This window comes from Arvicola amphibius, chromosome 2 (genome assembly GCF_903992535.2).
Source record: "Arvicola amphibius chromosome 2, mArvAmp1.2, whole genome shotgun sequence".
NCBI classification, from domain to species: Eukaryota; Metazoa; Chordata; class Mammalia; order Rodentia; family Cricetidae; genus Arvicola; species Arvicola amphibius.
Window position 1 is genome coordinate 89,879,423 of NC_052048.2, and position 17,246 is coordinate 89,896,668.

At 44.2% G+C, this 17,246-nt stretch overlaps 1 protein-coding gene across 1 annotated transcript in view; it reads left to right on the forward strand.

Annotated features, from left to right (window-relative positions):
* The window catches only part of Apob (apolipoprotein B), a 37,691-nt gene that overhangs the window by 9,072 nt on the left and 11,373 nt on the right, over positions 1–17,246 (forward strand). Inside the window, exons 9-25 of the mRNA XM_038318370.2 lie at positions 526–745; positions 1,515–1,742; positions 1,983–2,100; positions 2,207–2,353; positions 3,045–3,256; positions 3,501–3,738; positions 4,200–4,376; positions 5,728–5,919; positions 7,629–7,796; positions 8,259–8,470; positions 10,724–10,906; positions 11,494–11,615; positions 12,950–13,160; positions 13,659–13,834; positions 13,959–14,146; positions 15,052–15,197; positions 16,617–16,990. Of these exons, the coding sequence (XP_038174298.1) occupies positions 526–745; positions 1,515–1,742; positions 1,983–2,100; positions 2,207–2,353; positions 3,045–3,256; positions 3,501–3,738; positions 4,200–4,376; positions 5,728–5,919; positions 7,629–7,796; positions 8,259–8,470; positions 10,724–10,906; positions 11,494–11,615; positions 12,950–13,160; positions 13,659–13,834; positions 13,959–14,146; positions 15,052–15,197; positions 16,617–16,990 (3,312 nt within the window). The remainder of the gene's footprint in view (positions 1–525; positions 746–1,514; positions 1,743–1,982; positions 2,101–2,206; positions 2,354–3,044; positions 3,257–3,500; positions 3,739–4,199; positions 4,377–5,727; positions 5,920–7,628; positions 7,797–8,258; positions 8,471–10,723; positions 10,907–11,493; positions 11,616–12,949; positions 13,161–13,658; positions 13,835–13,958; positions 14,147–15,051; positions 15,198–16,616; positions 16,991–17,246) is intronic.

The following is a 17,246-nucleotide window of genomic DNA, read 5'->3' on the forward strand; positions in this document are numbered from 1 at the left end:
GCTCCAGGTTGAATCTTGCTGATCTAGAGAGTTCTTGAGTAAGAATTCTCAAAGCAATGGACTGGAGAGGTGGATTGGCAATAAAGAGCACATGCAACTCTTCCAGAAGACCTGAGTTCAGTTCCTAGCATCCCCACTGGGTGACTCACAACTTCCTGAAACTCCAACTCCAAGGGATCTGACTCCTTCCTTTGCCCCTTGTGGGTACCTGCCATCCTGTACACGAATCCACACAGAGACACACAAATCAACAAATAAACTGTTAAAGAATTACCAAATTAAGTTGCTCATATTATTTCCCTTCTTCTCACTTTAAGTTGTAGACCATTCTTCCAACCCCACCCCCAAGGAAGGCTGTGATGAGTGAGTGGAAACATCCAACTCAGAGTCTGATATCTAATAAGAGCTGAGAAAGAATTCGTTGCCTTTTTCTTCTCCCCTAATTGATTCCTATGCCATTTCCAGTTTAGACTCAACAAAGCTACATACAGAAGCAAAACTCATTGATACTTCTCTTTTTTCCAGGTACCAAGAAGGTGGGTCTGGCCTTTGAGAACACCAAGTCCACATCACCCACAAAGCAAGCTGAGGCTGTTTTGAGTACTCTTCAAGAACTGAAAGGACTGTCTGTCTCGGAGCAGAATGCTCAGCGAGCAAATCTCTTCAATAAACTGGTTACTGAGCTGAGAGGTCTCAACGATGAGACAGTCGCGTCTCTCCTGCCACAGCTGATTGGAGTGTCCAGGTAGGTCTTTAATAGTGGCAAAGCAGATTCTCAGATGACCTACGGAAGATGTAGAACCTTTAGCCCAAGAATCTTTGGAACTATTTAATTGTCAACCTACTTAACCAGTTAATAAGCTAATATCTACTACATGGAAAAACCATCCTAGGAGCTTAGAGTTCTATAGGCAACACACACACACACCATTGAAGCATACATGCATCTGTGTGATAACATAGAAGGGTACTGAGTGGCTCCCACATTATATGGGTATCTTCTAATTCCTTATGCTATTGTGAGCAGTATGAAAAGCAAGAAAAAAATTCTGAACCTCTCTTGAAACTTTCAGGCTAGTAGAAAGAGAACTCAGGAGAACAAAATAGTACAGTTTTTCTACTTACTACACAAACAGTACTTGCTCTACATGCTGAGAAGGTCACAGGAGGGACTGAGGCCAGGAATAGCCCATGCACATGCTGGCCAGGCACAGTTAATTTCACAACAAAAGGACAGAGATAACCATCCTCATTGGCTTCCGGTCTGGGGGTTCTTTAGCTTCGTTCCCTACATGATGTCTCTGTGGTGGCAATACCACTAGGGTGGACACCATGGTGGAAGTCATCGTGGTTCCTGGGCTCTGAGCTATAGCTATAGTGTGAAAGATGGTTAGCTCCAGGTAGTACAGAAAGGATGCAAGGACTCTCTTGGCAGGAGACAAGCCAGATGCTGAGGATACTGGGTTCGACATGATGGTCCTCTGTGTAACTCCACCCTGCACATCTCTCCTTAGCCCCATCACTCTGCAAGCCTTGGTCCAGTGTGGACAACCCCAGTGCTACACTCACATCCTCCAGTGGCTGAAAACTGAGAAGGCTCACCCCCTCCTGGTTGACATTGTTACCTACCTGGTGGCTCTGATCCCAAATCCTTCAACCCAGAGGCTGCGGGAGATCTTTCACACCGCCAAGGAGCAGCAGAGCCGAGCCACCTTGTATGCCCTGAGCCACGTGGTTAACAAGTGAGTCTTTACCTCGCCTTGCTCCATCCTACATCACTCCTCCTGGGAACAAGGGAAGCACTAGAACTCTGCTTCAATGGTGCTTTCCCCCACCTTCGAATCCCAATCCTTTTTCTTTTGGTTTCCTATTGCTCGTATTGAGTGAGAGCTTGAAATAAGGACCAGCAAACACAAGTTTGGATTTTAAGAGAAGTTTAACTATGCTTGCTAAATTGCAATCTCCGTTCCTTTCCTTGGAAGCTATTATGATGCAGACCATTCAAGCAGCCCCGATCTGCAAGATGTTGCCGCTTACCTGTTGGAACAGATTGACAACGAGTGCACGGGGGATGAAGACCACACCTACTTGATCCTGAGGGTATTCTTTCAGTCTTTTTATCGTATACATCATTACAAAGTTGCTCACCCTGGACACCCCTTACTTCTGCACTGGGATGAGTTCTGGTTTCATTTCTCCAATGAAGGTCATCGGAAATATGGGCAGAACCATGGAGCAGGTAATGCCAGCACTCAAGTCCTCGGTCCTGAATTGCGTGAGAAGTACAAAGCCATCGCTGCTGATTCAGAAAGCTGCTATCCAGGCCCTGAGGAAGATGGGACTGGGAGAAGAGGTAAAGTGTGCCGTGGGGTTCGAAAAGTGAGAGCTGATGCTGGCCAATGAGGTTTAGATCGTATGAAGGCATCACTTATTTGTTTCAGCGCCTGGGCCTGCCTGTACTACCATCCTGGTGTCAGCTTCAGTAAGCCTGTTGACATGCTACTATGTGCACATGAAAGACACACCACTTTGTAGCTAATCCACATGCAGAACACAGACCGTTTTTTCTACATGTTATCCCGCTAACAAATTGACTATCATCTCATCTTGCAAAAACATTGGCACTACACATCTCATCAAACCAGATAGTGAGTTAGGTCCTACCCGAGGTGACAAAAAATAACTCCAGAGCATTAGAAACACCTTCTCCAAACTCACTGTCATTTTCCATCTTTGTCTTGACATCAAAATAACCTACAATGAGACAATTTTATCTTCACTATGTGGCAGGTCATGAGCTGGTCAAGACTTGAGTGCTTTAATGAAACTGAGCTCAGCTCATAGTCCATACAAGTCTTCCAGGTGCCATTCCTTGAGCTGGTTGCCCTGGGGGGATGCTGAAAAGAAGACTAAGTATCAGCATTTGTGGTCATTTTAGACAGAAATTAGAGTTTCTCATAAAACACCAGACACACCAGCATCAGTCAGGCATGCTCTGTGTCTTGAACAAAAGACAGCGACCTCAGTCTCTTCTTTCGCTGCAGGTCCGAGAGATCCTTTTTGATACATTTGCAAATGGTGCCACTCCTGTGGAGAAGAGACTGGCTGCCTATCTCTTGCTGATGAGGGGCCCTTCCTCATCAGAAATTCGCAAAATTATCCAGCTTCTACAATTGGAGCAGAGTGAACAGGTGAAGAACTTCGTGGCATCTCACATCGCCAACATCTTGAACTCAGAAGAGCTGTATGTCCAAGAGTAAGTAAGAGCCATTTTCCTCCATCAGCCACTGAGAACCCTGGGCTGGGACACCAGTCACTGACTGTGGTACTGCCCATCCTTGGGGATTCTTAAAAGTGAGTGTGCACAGACCCTAAGCCAAAGTCTTGGGACTTCTAAATCTACATATCTTAGTAATTAAAAATTCATAACTGAGTGGGATATGAAGAGACAACCAGTAACATCGGATTTTACTCAAAGTATATTCTTTCTTTTCATTTAGTCTGAAGAATTTGATCAAAAATGCTCTGGAGGGCTCTCAACTTCCAACAATCATGGACTTCAGGAGATTTTCCCAGAACTATCAAATCTCCAAATCTGTTTCTTTCCCATCGTTTGACCCAGTCTCCGCCAAAGTGGAAGGGAATCTTATATTTGACCCAAGCAGTTACCTTCCCAAAGAAAGCATGCTGAAAACAACTCTCGCGGTCTTTGGACTTGCTTCAACTGATCTCTTTGAGGTGTGTGTGTGTGAGAGGATCTCAATGCAGTTAACCCATCCAGTACAACACCATCGGCCTCCACTAGGGGTCACCTGAAGCATGACTCCTTAGATTAAACAGAATCAAAGATGTCTCAGAGAAGTCCCTGAACCCCAAACCCTAGAAAAATGCATGAGTTCTCCATTGAATTAAATACATGATTTTTTCCCATCAAACCTTTAATCTCTTTTCAGCTCTGAATCCTTAGTGTAATGATTTATCCTCTCTGATCCTTAGCTGTGTCTTCTGGGGAAAGCCAGAGGAGTGCTACCGTTCAGGAGTCTAATGAGATTTAAACAAACAACTTCCTTGAAGGGTTTCTGTCATGTTCGCCTGCTGCTTGTTTAATTATAAGAGCATAAGTGGGCGGGGGGGGGACGACACTGTCTGCTGTACAAGCAAAAGACTAATGACACGTTTTGCCTGGTTTTCTTTCTCAGATTGGTTTAGAAGGAAAGGGCTTTGAGCCAACACTGGAAGCTCTTTTCGGTGAGCAAGGATTCTTCCCAGACAGTGTCAACAAGGCTTTGTACTGGGTTGATGGACAAGTTCCTGATCGTGTCTCCAAGGTCTTGGTGGACCACTTTGGCTATACCAAAGATGACAAGCATGAACAGGTATGTGTTTTTTAGGTATCCTTTTTCTTTAAGGGAAGCCTACCATCTTGCTGTCAGACATTCATCTATATGCCTAGAAGATATGAAAGTTCTACCTACCTGAAATCATCGATATGGTTATCTGTTAGACACCTTTGTGGGACAAAGAGCCAATATCCTTTATGGGTAAGAGCCTCTTGGAAATTTAGTGGGAAAAGGACTAACTAGAAGTACTTTAGTGAAACATTTAAGAGTGTGCCGCCTCAGAAATGAGTTTGGATTCACACCTCGCTGTCTCCAAGTCGTGAACCCTTGAGAAAACTACTTGATATTACATGTGACGGACCTATTCCTAGGTCAATGGGGTACTAATAATCCATATCTCACACCATCACTTAACGACTAAATGAAATAAGGTGCACTGTTCCTGACGTTGCTACTGATTTTCCAATAAGCAGACATGATCATAAATTTTAAGTTAATGTTTTTGTCATTATCAGCAACTTTTCCTTGGCTGTCACTCATATCAGTGAGCTGGCTAGTGAGAACAAGTTCCACTCCGAAGCTGGCAAAGAGCCCCTACTTTAAGGAGTAGAAACTAGGTTGTGTACGCTGAAGTTTCTTGTTCCTCTACTTGCTTGTACTCCTTTTATGGTGTAGTCTTGTGATTGGTACCATAAACGAATTTGCTAGAAATGATGGTTCTTGAGCTCACCCAGGACTTACTGAATCAGACCCCATTTTGACTAGGCTCCAGGGGACATGGAGACATATTCAAGGTTTAGAAGTAGGGCCATAGCTTGCTTCCAGATGTTCACTGATGGTCTCATACCCAACTTCTGATTTCTGACCTCCACCAGAAGCTGACCGATTCTGGGTCTTTTCTTCACAATGCCTTATGTGAGTGTATGGAGCTCTTTCTCTAATAATGGATCTATAGTCCCGCGTTTTTCAAACTCCCGTCTGATTTATATAATCATGGCCACCTTTTCTCAAGAAATTCCTGGCACTCATTCCTAGTAAAGGGTGAGAGGGATAAGCAAGGGAGGGAAAAAAAGGGTATCCTAATCTTGAGGAGCCCTGGGGATCCTGGAGAACAGGAGCTCCCCTAATTTTCCTTCCAGTTAGGCACTGCTTTGAGAACACTCCTAACCCTGACAAGAGCGTCTCAGGTTTTGTCTCTGTTTAGAAGAATTCTCCTTCAGTAAAAGGCGGGACCGGATTTCAGTGCCTGCCCTATGTCCTTATCACACTTGCAGGGGGGCCTTGAGTATGAGCACCTCACAGTTGCACAGATAGGCTGGCCGGAGAGGTCTGTAAGTGCTAAGCAGAGCTGCCATCTCACTGGACATCTTGCTACTAAAAATCCTAGGACATGGTGAATGGAATCATGCCCATGGTGGACAAGTTGATCAAAGAACTGAAATCTACGGAAATCCCTGAAGCCCGAGCCTACCTCCGCATCTTAGGGGAAGAACTCGGCTTTGTCAAGCTCCAAGACCTCCAGGCCCTGGGAAGGCTGTTGCTGAACAGTGCACAAACTTTGCGGGGAATCCCCCAGATGGTGAGTGACCCAGGCCCTGTAGAAACACTAATTGATGAGCCAGATCCTTCTTAGGTCCACCAGCCTCACAAATCTGAGAAAGGGTTTTGTACATCCTTTGAAATACAAGTTTGCCTTAAATTTGAGTACAGAAGATTCTCAAGGGCCAAGGAAGGGGGCTCAATCAGTAAAGTCAGACCTGTCCTGAAGACTGATCTAGGTTTAGACCTCCAGAAACCACACGAGAAAGCAGAGTGTTGTGGCACACCCCAATAATCCCAGCACTGGGGAGGCAGAGATAAACAGATTCCTGGGATTTGCTGGCAGATTTAGCCTAGCCAAATTGGCGAGCTCTAGGTAAAACCAAGAGACTGTCTCACAATACAAGGTGAACAGGATCCTGAGGAATGACATCTGAGGTTGATGTGGTACACACACACACACACACACATATGCACACACACACATACACACACATACATGTGTGCATGTACATGAACACCCACATGCAAGTGCACACATGTAAGCAAACATATACCTGTACACATACAGTCTTCAAAGAGGGGTCTGGGGAGGCAGTTCCATGTCACTGTGAAAGCATGAGGACCTGAGCATGGATCTCTGACATTCATGTAAAACCAGGCCAGCCGTGCCCATGACAACCTAAGCAGATCCTGGGAACTCACTGGCCAGCTAGCCTGGACAACACAGGAATACATCCGTGAGAGACCCTGTCAAAGAACAGAGACTGATAAAGGGAAAGACCCAGCATTAACTTCTGGCCTCTACACATGCATGCATAGCAAAGTGCATCCACATACATAAGTACACATGTACACACGCACCACATGCACACAAACTATTTAAAATATTGTTCTTGGTAGCTAAAAAAAATTGATAGCATTTGGAAATAAAGCCATTCATAACAGCTGTATCTTTCAAGAATATTAGTTTGATCTTCTAGAAAATAGTTCTAAGTATATCCTCCTCAACCTATGCCAGCCGCGCTTTCAAACGCTGAAATGATACAACAATTACAAAAGTTATTAGCAAACTGTAACCCACTATCCACATTTGTGTTATATAGATACTGGTATATCATAAAAGGAGAAAATAAACAAATATGTTCATTATGATAAGATAAATAATCCTGTGGACTTTTAGAAGTGAGGTCTCGAAAGCTGAGGGTGTAACTCAGTGACACAGAGGTCACCCAGCATTGCAAAGCCCAGGTTCCATCCCTTGCACAAAAGAAAGAAAGAAAAAAGGACAAAGGTCTTGAGTTCTTTTATGAAAATGTTATATAAGATAGCAAGAATCAATCTATATTATCACGGGCATTGCCTCAGTAGGCACTCACTTTCAAAAAGTTGCCTTTACCATAATATAGTACACTTCCTGTGAAGTCTCATTTGCATTCAGATTTTTACAAGAGCAGAATAATGTCATACCTCATACTTAAAGTTCATCAAGCTGGGAGGTTCCACTAGGGACCTCTAAATCAGCAGTTTAAAATGACGTGACATTCAAGCCAGAGAAACTGCTTCTACCCCCAGTGCGTTGATGCCGGTAACCATGAACTTACATGATGAGACCACCGAGCTAATCAGAATTCTTAGCTCCCCTCTGTGAATAAAGAGGCATCTTGTGTGGCATTTAGGAGATCACCTTTAACACAGCTCACCCACATCCGGCTTACTTTGCATTGTTGCCTCTCGTTGCATTCGCAGATTGCACAGGCCATCAGAGATGGGTCAAAGAATGACTTGTACCTTCACTACATCTTCATGGACAATGCCTTTGTGCTCCCTACTGGAGCAGGGGTACAGCTGCAAGTGTCCTCCTCTGGAGTCATCACCCCCGGAACCAAGGCTGGAGTGAAAATGGAACTAGCCAATGTAAGACTCAGCATTGACCACCATCAATGACTGTTTCTTTTCCTTCGGGGTGGGATTTTTGCACACATGTTTAAGACATGCTCCAACTCAAGGCAACGGGAATCATGATTACAATCTTCTTGCTCAATTTTATGAGGAACTTGGGGATTTTGCCTGCATGTATTATCTCTTGCCATCTCCACTTAGGATGCAGTAATGCACGGGGAGCCGCGGATGTTGCTCTGGTTATCTTTGTATCCAGTGGTGCTTAAACTTAGTCCAGGCTTTTGCTAGTCCTAAGAAATGTACACTGGCTCTGGGGAAATTGGATGCTTCAGCTATTCTCCCTCAAATCGCAGTCATTGTCCCTGCAGTGTGGATTAGCAGAGGCATTTGTCAGAGTTCAGAAAGAGAAGTCGAGCTGTCTGTCAGGGTTCTGAGGGGTCCTGAGTGAAACTGAATAGGTCACCTTCTGACTTCCAGATTCAGGCAGAACTAGTGGCAAAGCCCTCTGTTTCCGTGGAGTTTGTGACGAATATGGGCATCATCATCCCAGACTTTGCAAGGAGCGGTGTCCAGATGAACACCAACTTCTTCCATGAGTCAGGCCTGGAGGCTCGAGTGGCCCTGAAGGCAGGAGAGCTGAAGGTCACCATTCCTGCTCCAAAGAGGCCGGTCAAGCTGTTCAGTGGCAGGTAATTCTACCATCAAGGTCTACCTGGCCGGTTTGGAGGAGAGAATTGAGTATGTCTCTACAGGATTTAGCCAGACTAGCTAACTAACCGGGGTAATTCAAGATCCAGTGAAATGAGTCTACTTGGTGTATTTTCCTGAAGTTTCCTATGCCTCTCAACGCCAACGCTATACATCTGCTGCTTTGTCAAGAGTTACTTGACTCTAGAGCACTGTTTAATTTCTCATTTACTCTGAGAACAGAGAAACGGCAGTGCCAGAAAAGTCCTGCTTGAGAAACAAGCATTCCTACCTGTGCCTAAGGTCACACTAGTTTGTGGTGGCCAGCTCTGAATAAAACATCCATCGCGTTCAGGTTCATATTAAGAGTTCCGGTTTCAATGGCATCCTCAACACATTTGTTCACTTGCTCAGAAACAGCATGAGTCACCCGGTTTGTATCAAACTTGCTGAAGGAGATATACGAGGACCCTGGTCTTCTAGATTTTTAACTGTACAGGGAAGGCACATGATTAAGGAAACAGCCGTAATAAAGCAAGGGCTAGGTCAGAGAAGTGGGAGACTGTAAAATCGTAGATCATAAAGACTTAGGGAGCCAGGATGCTTTCGAAAGTAGCCACTTCTGATCTGCTAGAAGGCCTGCGTCAGGGTTAAGCAAGCAGAGGAGAAAAGAGTGTGTGTCCATGCAGTGGGTAGAGCGTGTGCAATGGCGTGAAGGATAAGAAAAGGACTGGGTATGCTAAGGTGAGCTGAATTAGTAAAATGCACAGGGAGTAAAAGGGCTCTGTGGTAGAAAAGAGCAGGCCATCTCGGACCATGGCTAGCCTCTCAAGGCCCTGGAAAGAGTGTATACCCTTGTGAAGCCAAAGGAATTGAGAAGGGGAGTATAAATTCAATGAGCTTGTGTTTTTAGAGGAAGTTCTCCAACTCTGGAGAGCAAAAATGGGAGAAGGGAAAAGTGAGTGGAGCTCACCTAAGAATGGGAGAAGACAGGGGCTTGCCCTGGGGGAACATTTAGGGAGTGAGGAAGCTCCATAGATTTTAAGGAAGCAGAAAAACTAGTGTTTGAAGATTGACTTGTTAGAGAGGAAAAGGAAGGAAGAGAGGGGAGTGGCGTGGCCTCTGTTGAGATAGGAGGCAGAGAGAAAGCTGCAGCTCGGAGTGAGATGCTGAATTGCTGCTTTTGGTGTCCTGTGAAATGACTAATCTAAGCCGCCTAGACATCAAATATACCTGGACTCCGAGCCCAGTAAAGAGGTCAGCATGTAAAGGCATGACTGAACCATAGTCAGGGGAGGGAACAGGGTAAAGGGGGAGCAAAGGAGACATTCCCTCAGCTCACATCAGAGCTACCAACACATCAGCAAAGCTTGACTTAAGACACCACCAAAAGCTAGGGGTGGGGATCCCAAATTTAAAAACACATATTCCAAAGAAGAAACCAGGGCATGGGTAGAATTGGTTCTATTTTCTCAGTTTTGAAGTACATCTCTAAAGTGTTGCAAAGTTCTCAGAGGTTAGACTCTGATACCTTAATGTGGATATGTGTGAGCATTTCCACAAAACACTTGTGAGGGACCAAAGAAGATAAATAACATACACACACACACACACACACACACACACACACACACACACACACACACCATCGAATTAAGGAGCAAGGCAAGGACTGGTAATACCAAAGAAAGCATTTTCAGGAGCATAAGGAGGAAGAGGCAGTGTAAAGTGTTTGGAAAGAACACTTCAAGGGAAGAAAACCCTCTTGGTTACAAAGGAGACAAATCAAGCTAAGAAGGAAATAAAGGGATTTGCAGATGGGGGTCAGGGTATAGGGTGGACAGGTGCCAAAACTTGAGCATTTTAGTGCTAGTAGAAAGAACTCAGAATGTAAGAAACCTTGCATGCAAAAAAGGCAACGTCCCTACATCCAACCTGCACCCAACCTCAATGGTAAGTTTCTCTCCAAGCTTCTCTCTGTGCTGTAGAATGGGAATCCTAGGTCTGCAGCGGGGGAATCGAGGGTAACGCAGAGAACCCAGTGTAACATCTGAAACATAGGGTCCTTATGATCGTGTTACTGATGCTCTTTATACTCATATTTGTTTTCCCATAAACCAAATAATGTGAGGTAGGTGTGAACAAAAGAGAGGAATAGAGGATGGGGGCAGGGGAGGCATGTCCACAGCGAGATTCAACAATAGGCATTTCAGGTCATAATACAAAGGTAACGCCCCCTTTTCATTCTTCTCAAGCAACACTCTGCATTTGGTGTCTACCACCAAAACGGAAGAGATTCCTCCTCTGATTGAGAACAGGCAGTCCTGGTCAACTTGCCGACCTTTCTTCACTGGCATGAACTACTGCACCACGGGGGCTTACTCCAATGCCAGCTCCACAGAGTATGCTTCCTACTACCCACTGACAGGGGACACCAGGTGAGAGACACTCGATGCTAGCCTAGCATCTGCTTCCCCTCTACCTGGCAGGGACAAAAAGCAAAATGCCAAGGATTGCAGGACCATGTTTCCAACCTTAACATCATTGTCTGGAAACTTAAAATGGTGGCCCTCTGGTCAACACTGTGGGTCCCCCCTTGAGGTGTTTCAAGTACTGGGTGAGGAGATCACAGCGTGTTCAAGTCTATCAGTTCCTTTTCTGAGTCTCCAGACCTACCACTATAAGCTTTGTGAAGCTGACCAGTGTGTGTGTTCAAAGCCCTCGCCATGCTTTGGGGCTCATCATCACTCCTCAACCCCCATTCCCATTGCTTGTTCTCAGCATGAAAGGTACAGGTTGACTTTTTAACTCATCCAAAATCCCTGGACATCCTGGGAGCTTCCCTTGCCTAGGGCTCTTGGGGAGATTAAGTAGAATCATAAGGACTCTCACTAGCTAAGAGAAAGATATGGTATTTAAACCATACATGCATTTTGTGGTGTGTGAGGCTAGATTGTTGGGGGGCATTATTATCATCTTTGAAAGGAGCTAACAATATGTACTGGACATGCCGTGATATCTTTAGGTATGAGCTAGAGCTCAAGCCCACGGGAGAGGTGGAGCAATATTCTGCCAGCGCAAGCTATGAACTCCAAAGAGAGGACAAGGCTTTGGTGGACACACTGAAGTTCCTAGTTCAAGCAGAAGGTGAGTATCCAAAATGAGGCTGCTCCATCACTGCCTCTGTCTTGGGTTCAGGACACACATCTTTATGGTGACACATTTCACAAGTGTTTCCTGGGTTCCCAGTAGGTGTCAGACATTTTCTTAAAGCTGAGGCTAGAAATAAAGGCTTTATCTTCATGGAAGTTATAGTAATCAACCAAACATGTCTTCAGGTTTGGGGGGGGGGATCGAGTATAAAAGGCTCTAGGGAATAGTATACATGGTAGGGAGAAAAGAGGGTGGGAGAGACAGTAAAATAAGGATGAAAAGGGAAATTTTGTTTGTCTTTTGTTTCCATTATGTTTTTTGAGACAGGGTTCCCACCCTCATCATGTAGCTCTGGCTATCCTAGAACTCACTTTGTAGACCAGGCTGGCCTCAAACTCAGAGCTCCACCTGCCTCTACCTCCTGAGTGCTGGGATTAAAGATGTGCGCCACTACTACCAGAAAATCTTTTTAAAAAGAGAAAGAGGGAAAGATGACAGGATAGAGAGGCAATAAGCCACAGAGGAAAGAGTTGCAGGCTAAGGGACTAGCATGTGCAAATATTCTAAGGTTGGACCATGTCGAGAAAAGATGGGAAGAAGACAGTATGCAAGCGATGTAAGTAATCCAATCAAGACATGGAGGTGTTTGCATTAGAGGAAATTTCAGGCTACTATGCCAGTAGTGGGGTGGAAAAACAACAGAGTTGGGGTCAGGATATGACATGTGGCTGTGGAAAGAAAGGGTTGGGAAGGAAGGAAGGCAAGAAAGAATGAAAAGGGGCGGGGCAAGGTGAAAAATCATACTCTGCATTCATTGATCATCTGAGCATCCCCCACCTCAGGCCTTTGCCTATAAACCTTGCATCCAGAACTCAGCATGGCTCGATCCTCTATGAACTGTGGTCTTGCCCACATATCCTTTTAACAGGGAAATATTTGCGTGACCAAAGTGTAGGAAATAGCCCCCGTTTTGTCCCTCTCTGTTTCCTTTCCTCATAGCCTGTTTCCCATGTCTTTATAATATTTATTGTCCCCTGACACAGGTAACTGATTTGCATACAGTCCGCAGACCCCATTGACCATGAAAAGATGAACCATACAAGGGCTGGGTACCCCAGATGCAAGAACGTTGCCCAGCTCACTATAAGCCATCAGTAAATGCTTGGAAGTGAAGTGAATGGATAGCAAACATGGTCCATGGGAAAATCTTAACCAGCATCATCATTTAAACCCATGGTAGTCAGGGGTTTGCAGCTTTCTTCTCTGCCTCATTTTTTCCTTTGCATAGTCTCATGGCACACTCTTGACTCTCCCGTGAACCCTTTCAGGAGTACAGCAGACTGAAGCCACCGCGGTGTTCAAATACAATCGTCAAAGCAGGACTCTCTCCAGTGAAGTCCTAATTCCAGGGTTTGATGTTGACTTTGGGACAATCCTCAGAGTTAATGATGAATCTGCGAGGGACAAAAATGCTTACAAACTCATCCTCGACATCCAGAACAAAAAGATCACCGAGGTCTCTCTTGTGGGCCATGTGAGGTAAGGAAAGGTTTAGGTGACCAGAGCTGAACTGGAGGCCTTGGTGTCTCATTGTTTTCTTCTCCAAGCTTCATATCTGGCCAAGCCAGGGCCACCTCTGTCCTACAATCTACCTGCAAATACAGTTCCCAACATGTTCCCCCCTACACATATTCAGTTGGACATTTCCATTATTCAACAAGCACTTATTATCTATTTACACATTAAAAGTTGTCTCAGTCCCTTGTCCCTATTTACTGACAAGGACATGGTTTAACTGCTTGGCTAAGGCTAGAGAGGAAACTGCAAATAGTTTTTTATAAAGCTTATCTACCTCCCTGCAAACTCTATACTCCGTGCTGAATATTGGCTTTATAAGTTAATGAGTTTGGTCTATGTATGGTCAGATCTCTGATTTATTCATGACTGGCCTTTATCACCAAAATAAATGAAACTTCTAATTATTGAATCTTGGATACCTTAAAAGTCAATGATGCCAACTGATTTCTCTTTCAATAGCTATGACAGAAAGGGAGATGGCAAGATCAAAGGGGTTGTTTCCATACCACATTTGCTAGCAGAAGCCAGGAGTGAGGTCCACACCCACTGGTCCCCCACCAAACTGCTGTTCCAAATGGACTCATCTGCTACAGCTTACGGCTCAACAATTTCCAAGAGAGTGGCATGGCGTTACGGTATGTGTCCCTTCCATCCCGTGAGCCCTTTCCAGGGCACTGTGTGCTTAAGGGTGGCTGCACAGAGTAAAAACTATGGGTCAAGCTAATATCATTGACGGCCATGCTACATGTGCATTTTCAGACAATGAGAAAATCGAATTTGACTGGAACACAGGAACCAACATAGATACTAAAAAATTAGCCTCCAATTTCCCAGTGGATCTTTCCAGTTACCCTACAACTTTGCATGAGTATGCCAATCGTCTCCTGGATCAAAGAGTCCCTCAAACAGACATGACTTTCCGGCACATGGGTTCCAAATTAACTGTTGTAAGTATGACCTTGCGCCAGAATAAATGAATGGCTGTAGATGCTAACTGCCTCAACAACTGAGCTAGGTGCAGAAATATCCAGAGAGGCATAAGCAAAGCATGAGTGGCTAGTTTTCCAAGCACACAAAGCTGCATAGAACAAATATCTAATGAATGCCACTAAGCTGAAGAGTTTTCTGTGTTAAGAGAAGCTTCAGAACACTGGCTAGGGGATCGAACAAATATATACACACACATACCTATAAATACACACATGCATATATACACATACACACATATGTATATATGTGCATATATGTGTATATGTGCATATATATGTAGTTCACTATAATTATATATAGTTACATACATATTTCTAGAAAATATATAAAAAGGAACGAGGATAGCTTGGCCAATAAAGTGTTTGCTGTCGAAGAATAGAGATCTGAGTTGGATCCCCATCACCCACATTAAAAAAATCAAGCAAGATGGTATGTGCTTGCAATCCTACCACAAGGTAGTGGGAGACGGAAGAATCCCTGGGGCTCAGTGGCCAGATAAATTGATGAGCCCCAGGTCCCAGTGAGAGAACTTGGCTTAAAAACAAGCTAGGCAAACAGGGTTAGAGAAGGAAGGACTTCCAAGGTTGGCCTTTGGCCTGCATGCACACATCAAATGCACGCACACACACACACACACACACACACACACACACACACACACACACACATGTAAATAGTAAAAATAAAATGCAGAGAAATCAGACACTGGAGACCCACACTTTCCAGTAATTTATCTTTAAGTTTCAGTGCATCACCCTGCTTGATAACTGACCTCCAGACCTGAGCTGTCATTCATGTTAATTGTACTTGGAGGGCCACTGAGACCCATTTCTTGCTCTTAAACTCTCTTCTTGCCTTGCAGGCAACAAACACATGGCTTCAGATGGCATCCAGGGGTCTTCCTTACTCCCAGATGCTACAGAATCACCTCAACAGTCTCTCGGAGTTGAACCTCCAGAAAATGGGATTGCCTGACTTCCACATCCCAGACAACCTCTTCCTAAAGAGGTAGGAGGGGAAGACAGGGACATTATCTTTGTACTCTGCAAAGAAAAGGGAATATTTCACCTAGCCTGATTTACGTTTTTCTATTTAAAAAAATTCAAAGAAGTTATTTAAGCACTTGGTGACAATGAACAGCTATAGGATAAATGCCAGTGGTTTTGTATCATTAAAAATGAGGACACCGTGTGAACAGCAGCATAGTCTGGAGAACTTAAGAAAATAATTAAAGATTCTGAAAATCTTGCTCTTTAGTGTTACATCCATCACAGCCTGAGTTTGCAAGATATTCAAATTCAGCTATGGAGGGCAAAGAGTTACTAAGTATTGAGAGAGAGAGAGAGAGAGAGAGAGAGAGAGAGAGAGAGAGAGAGAGAGAGAGAGAGAAACACACCTTAATCCTAGTAGGAAATTCAGAACCACACTGCTCACTCCCTATCTGTGATAACAAACATGTGTGTGACCCTATTTATTTTATTTTTAAAAAAAAAAAAGGTGGTGGAGCATGAGCTAAAAAGACAATTTTTGTTCCTAAATTGATGATTCGTATAATCCTCACAGTCTAGAATCTAAATGCCTGTGTTATATGGGCCCCTTGGAAGGTTGTGGCTGAGTACACAATTGATCATGCCTGATGACTGGTTACTATCACAAGGCTGAAGTCCTCCCATTCCCCCAACAGACCAACACTGCTGAAGATGAGATTTTTCTCCTTGCTACTGAAATTTCAATGCATGGGGATAGAACAGGAATGTGGAGGGCAGAGCAGGCAGCATCCTGCCCATTTTACAGTATACAATGAGTGGTTATTCAAACATAACAAATACCACCTGCCTGACCACCTGCCTGATTTTTATAGATCATCATCATAGTCTGCTGCAGGTATTTACTGAAAAGATTACAAACCCCATTTGATACCCAAGGCCATTTCTGGGGTTCAGCAGAAAGGGTACTATGCAGATAACACCACTGAGACTCAGAGAGGCTAATTCTAAGATAACATTCCTAATTAGCAGAAGCTAAAACTACCATCCACCTTCCCTGACTCTTACACCTTACATATCAAGTTGCTTCTATTAGGTTTAGCAAGTACTTATCACGTATCTACTATATGCAAAATACTAGAGCAGAAACAGTGAGAAGACAGAATCTGGGTAAGGTTTTATCCTTTCTGCCAAATAAACCAATAAATGACATAAGCAGAATTGGGATGGGCTCTTTGAGAGTGATTAGGGATCATAATGATACACAGGTGGCTCTTGGGAGGGTTTGGGAAGTATTTTGTGGCCAGTGTTAAAAGGGACCCAGGCATAAGAAATATTATGGAGAAAAGAACATAGTGGGCTGGAAGAAGTGGGGAGTCAAGACAGAGGGTTTTGAGTTCTTAATGTCTGACTGTGGGGACACTGTCTCTGTTCACTTCAGTGATGGCCGGGTGAAATATACATTGAACAAGAACAGTATAAAACTTGACATCCCTTTGCCTCTGAGTGGCAAGTCTTCAAAGGATCTAAAGATACCAGAGACTGTGAGGACCCCAGTCCTGAACTTCAAGTCTATGGGATTCCAGCTGCCATCTCAAGTGTTCCAGCTCCCCACTTTTACAATCCCCAAGACATATCAATTGCAAGTGCCTCTCTTGGGTGTTCTAGACCTTTCCTCAAATGTCTACAGCAACTTGTACAACTGGTCAGCATCGTACACTGGTGGCAACACCAGCAGAGACCACTTCAGCCTTCGGGCTCAGTACCGCATGAAGGCTGACTCTACAGTTGATCTGTTTTCCTACAGCGTGCAAGGTGAGGCCTGCTCAGGTAAAGGGTCCATAGGGCTAATAGATCCCACATTCTGATGGGACAGCTCTAGGAGGGAAGAATTTAGGCTTTCCTACAAATAGTTTTCTTGCTACGTGGAAGTCTTTTCATTCATTCACTAATGGAAATATTTAATAAGCATATGGTAAGTATTCAGTAATATGTTAGGTAGTAACAATAGTGCAGCCATTTCTCTGAGGAGCTATAATTCAGTGTAAGAAGGGTTATGATACTGTACATA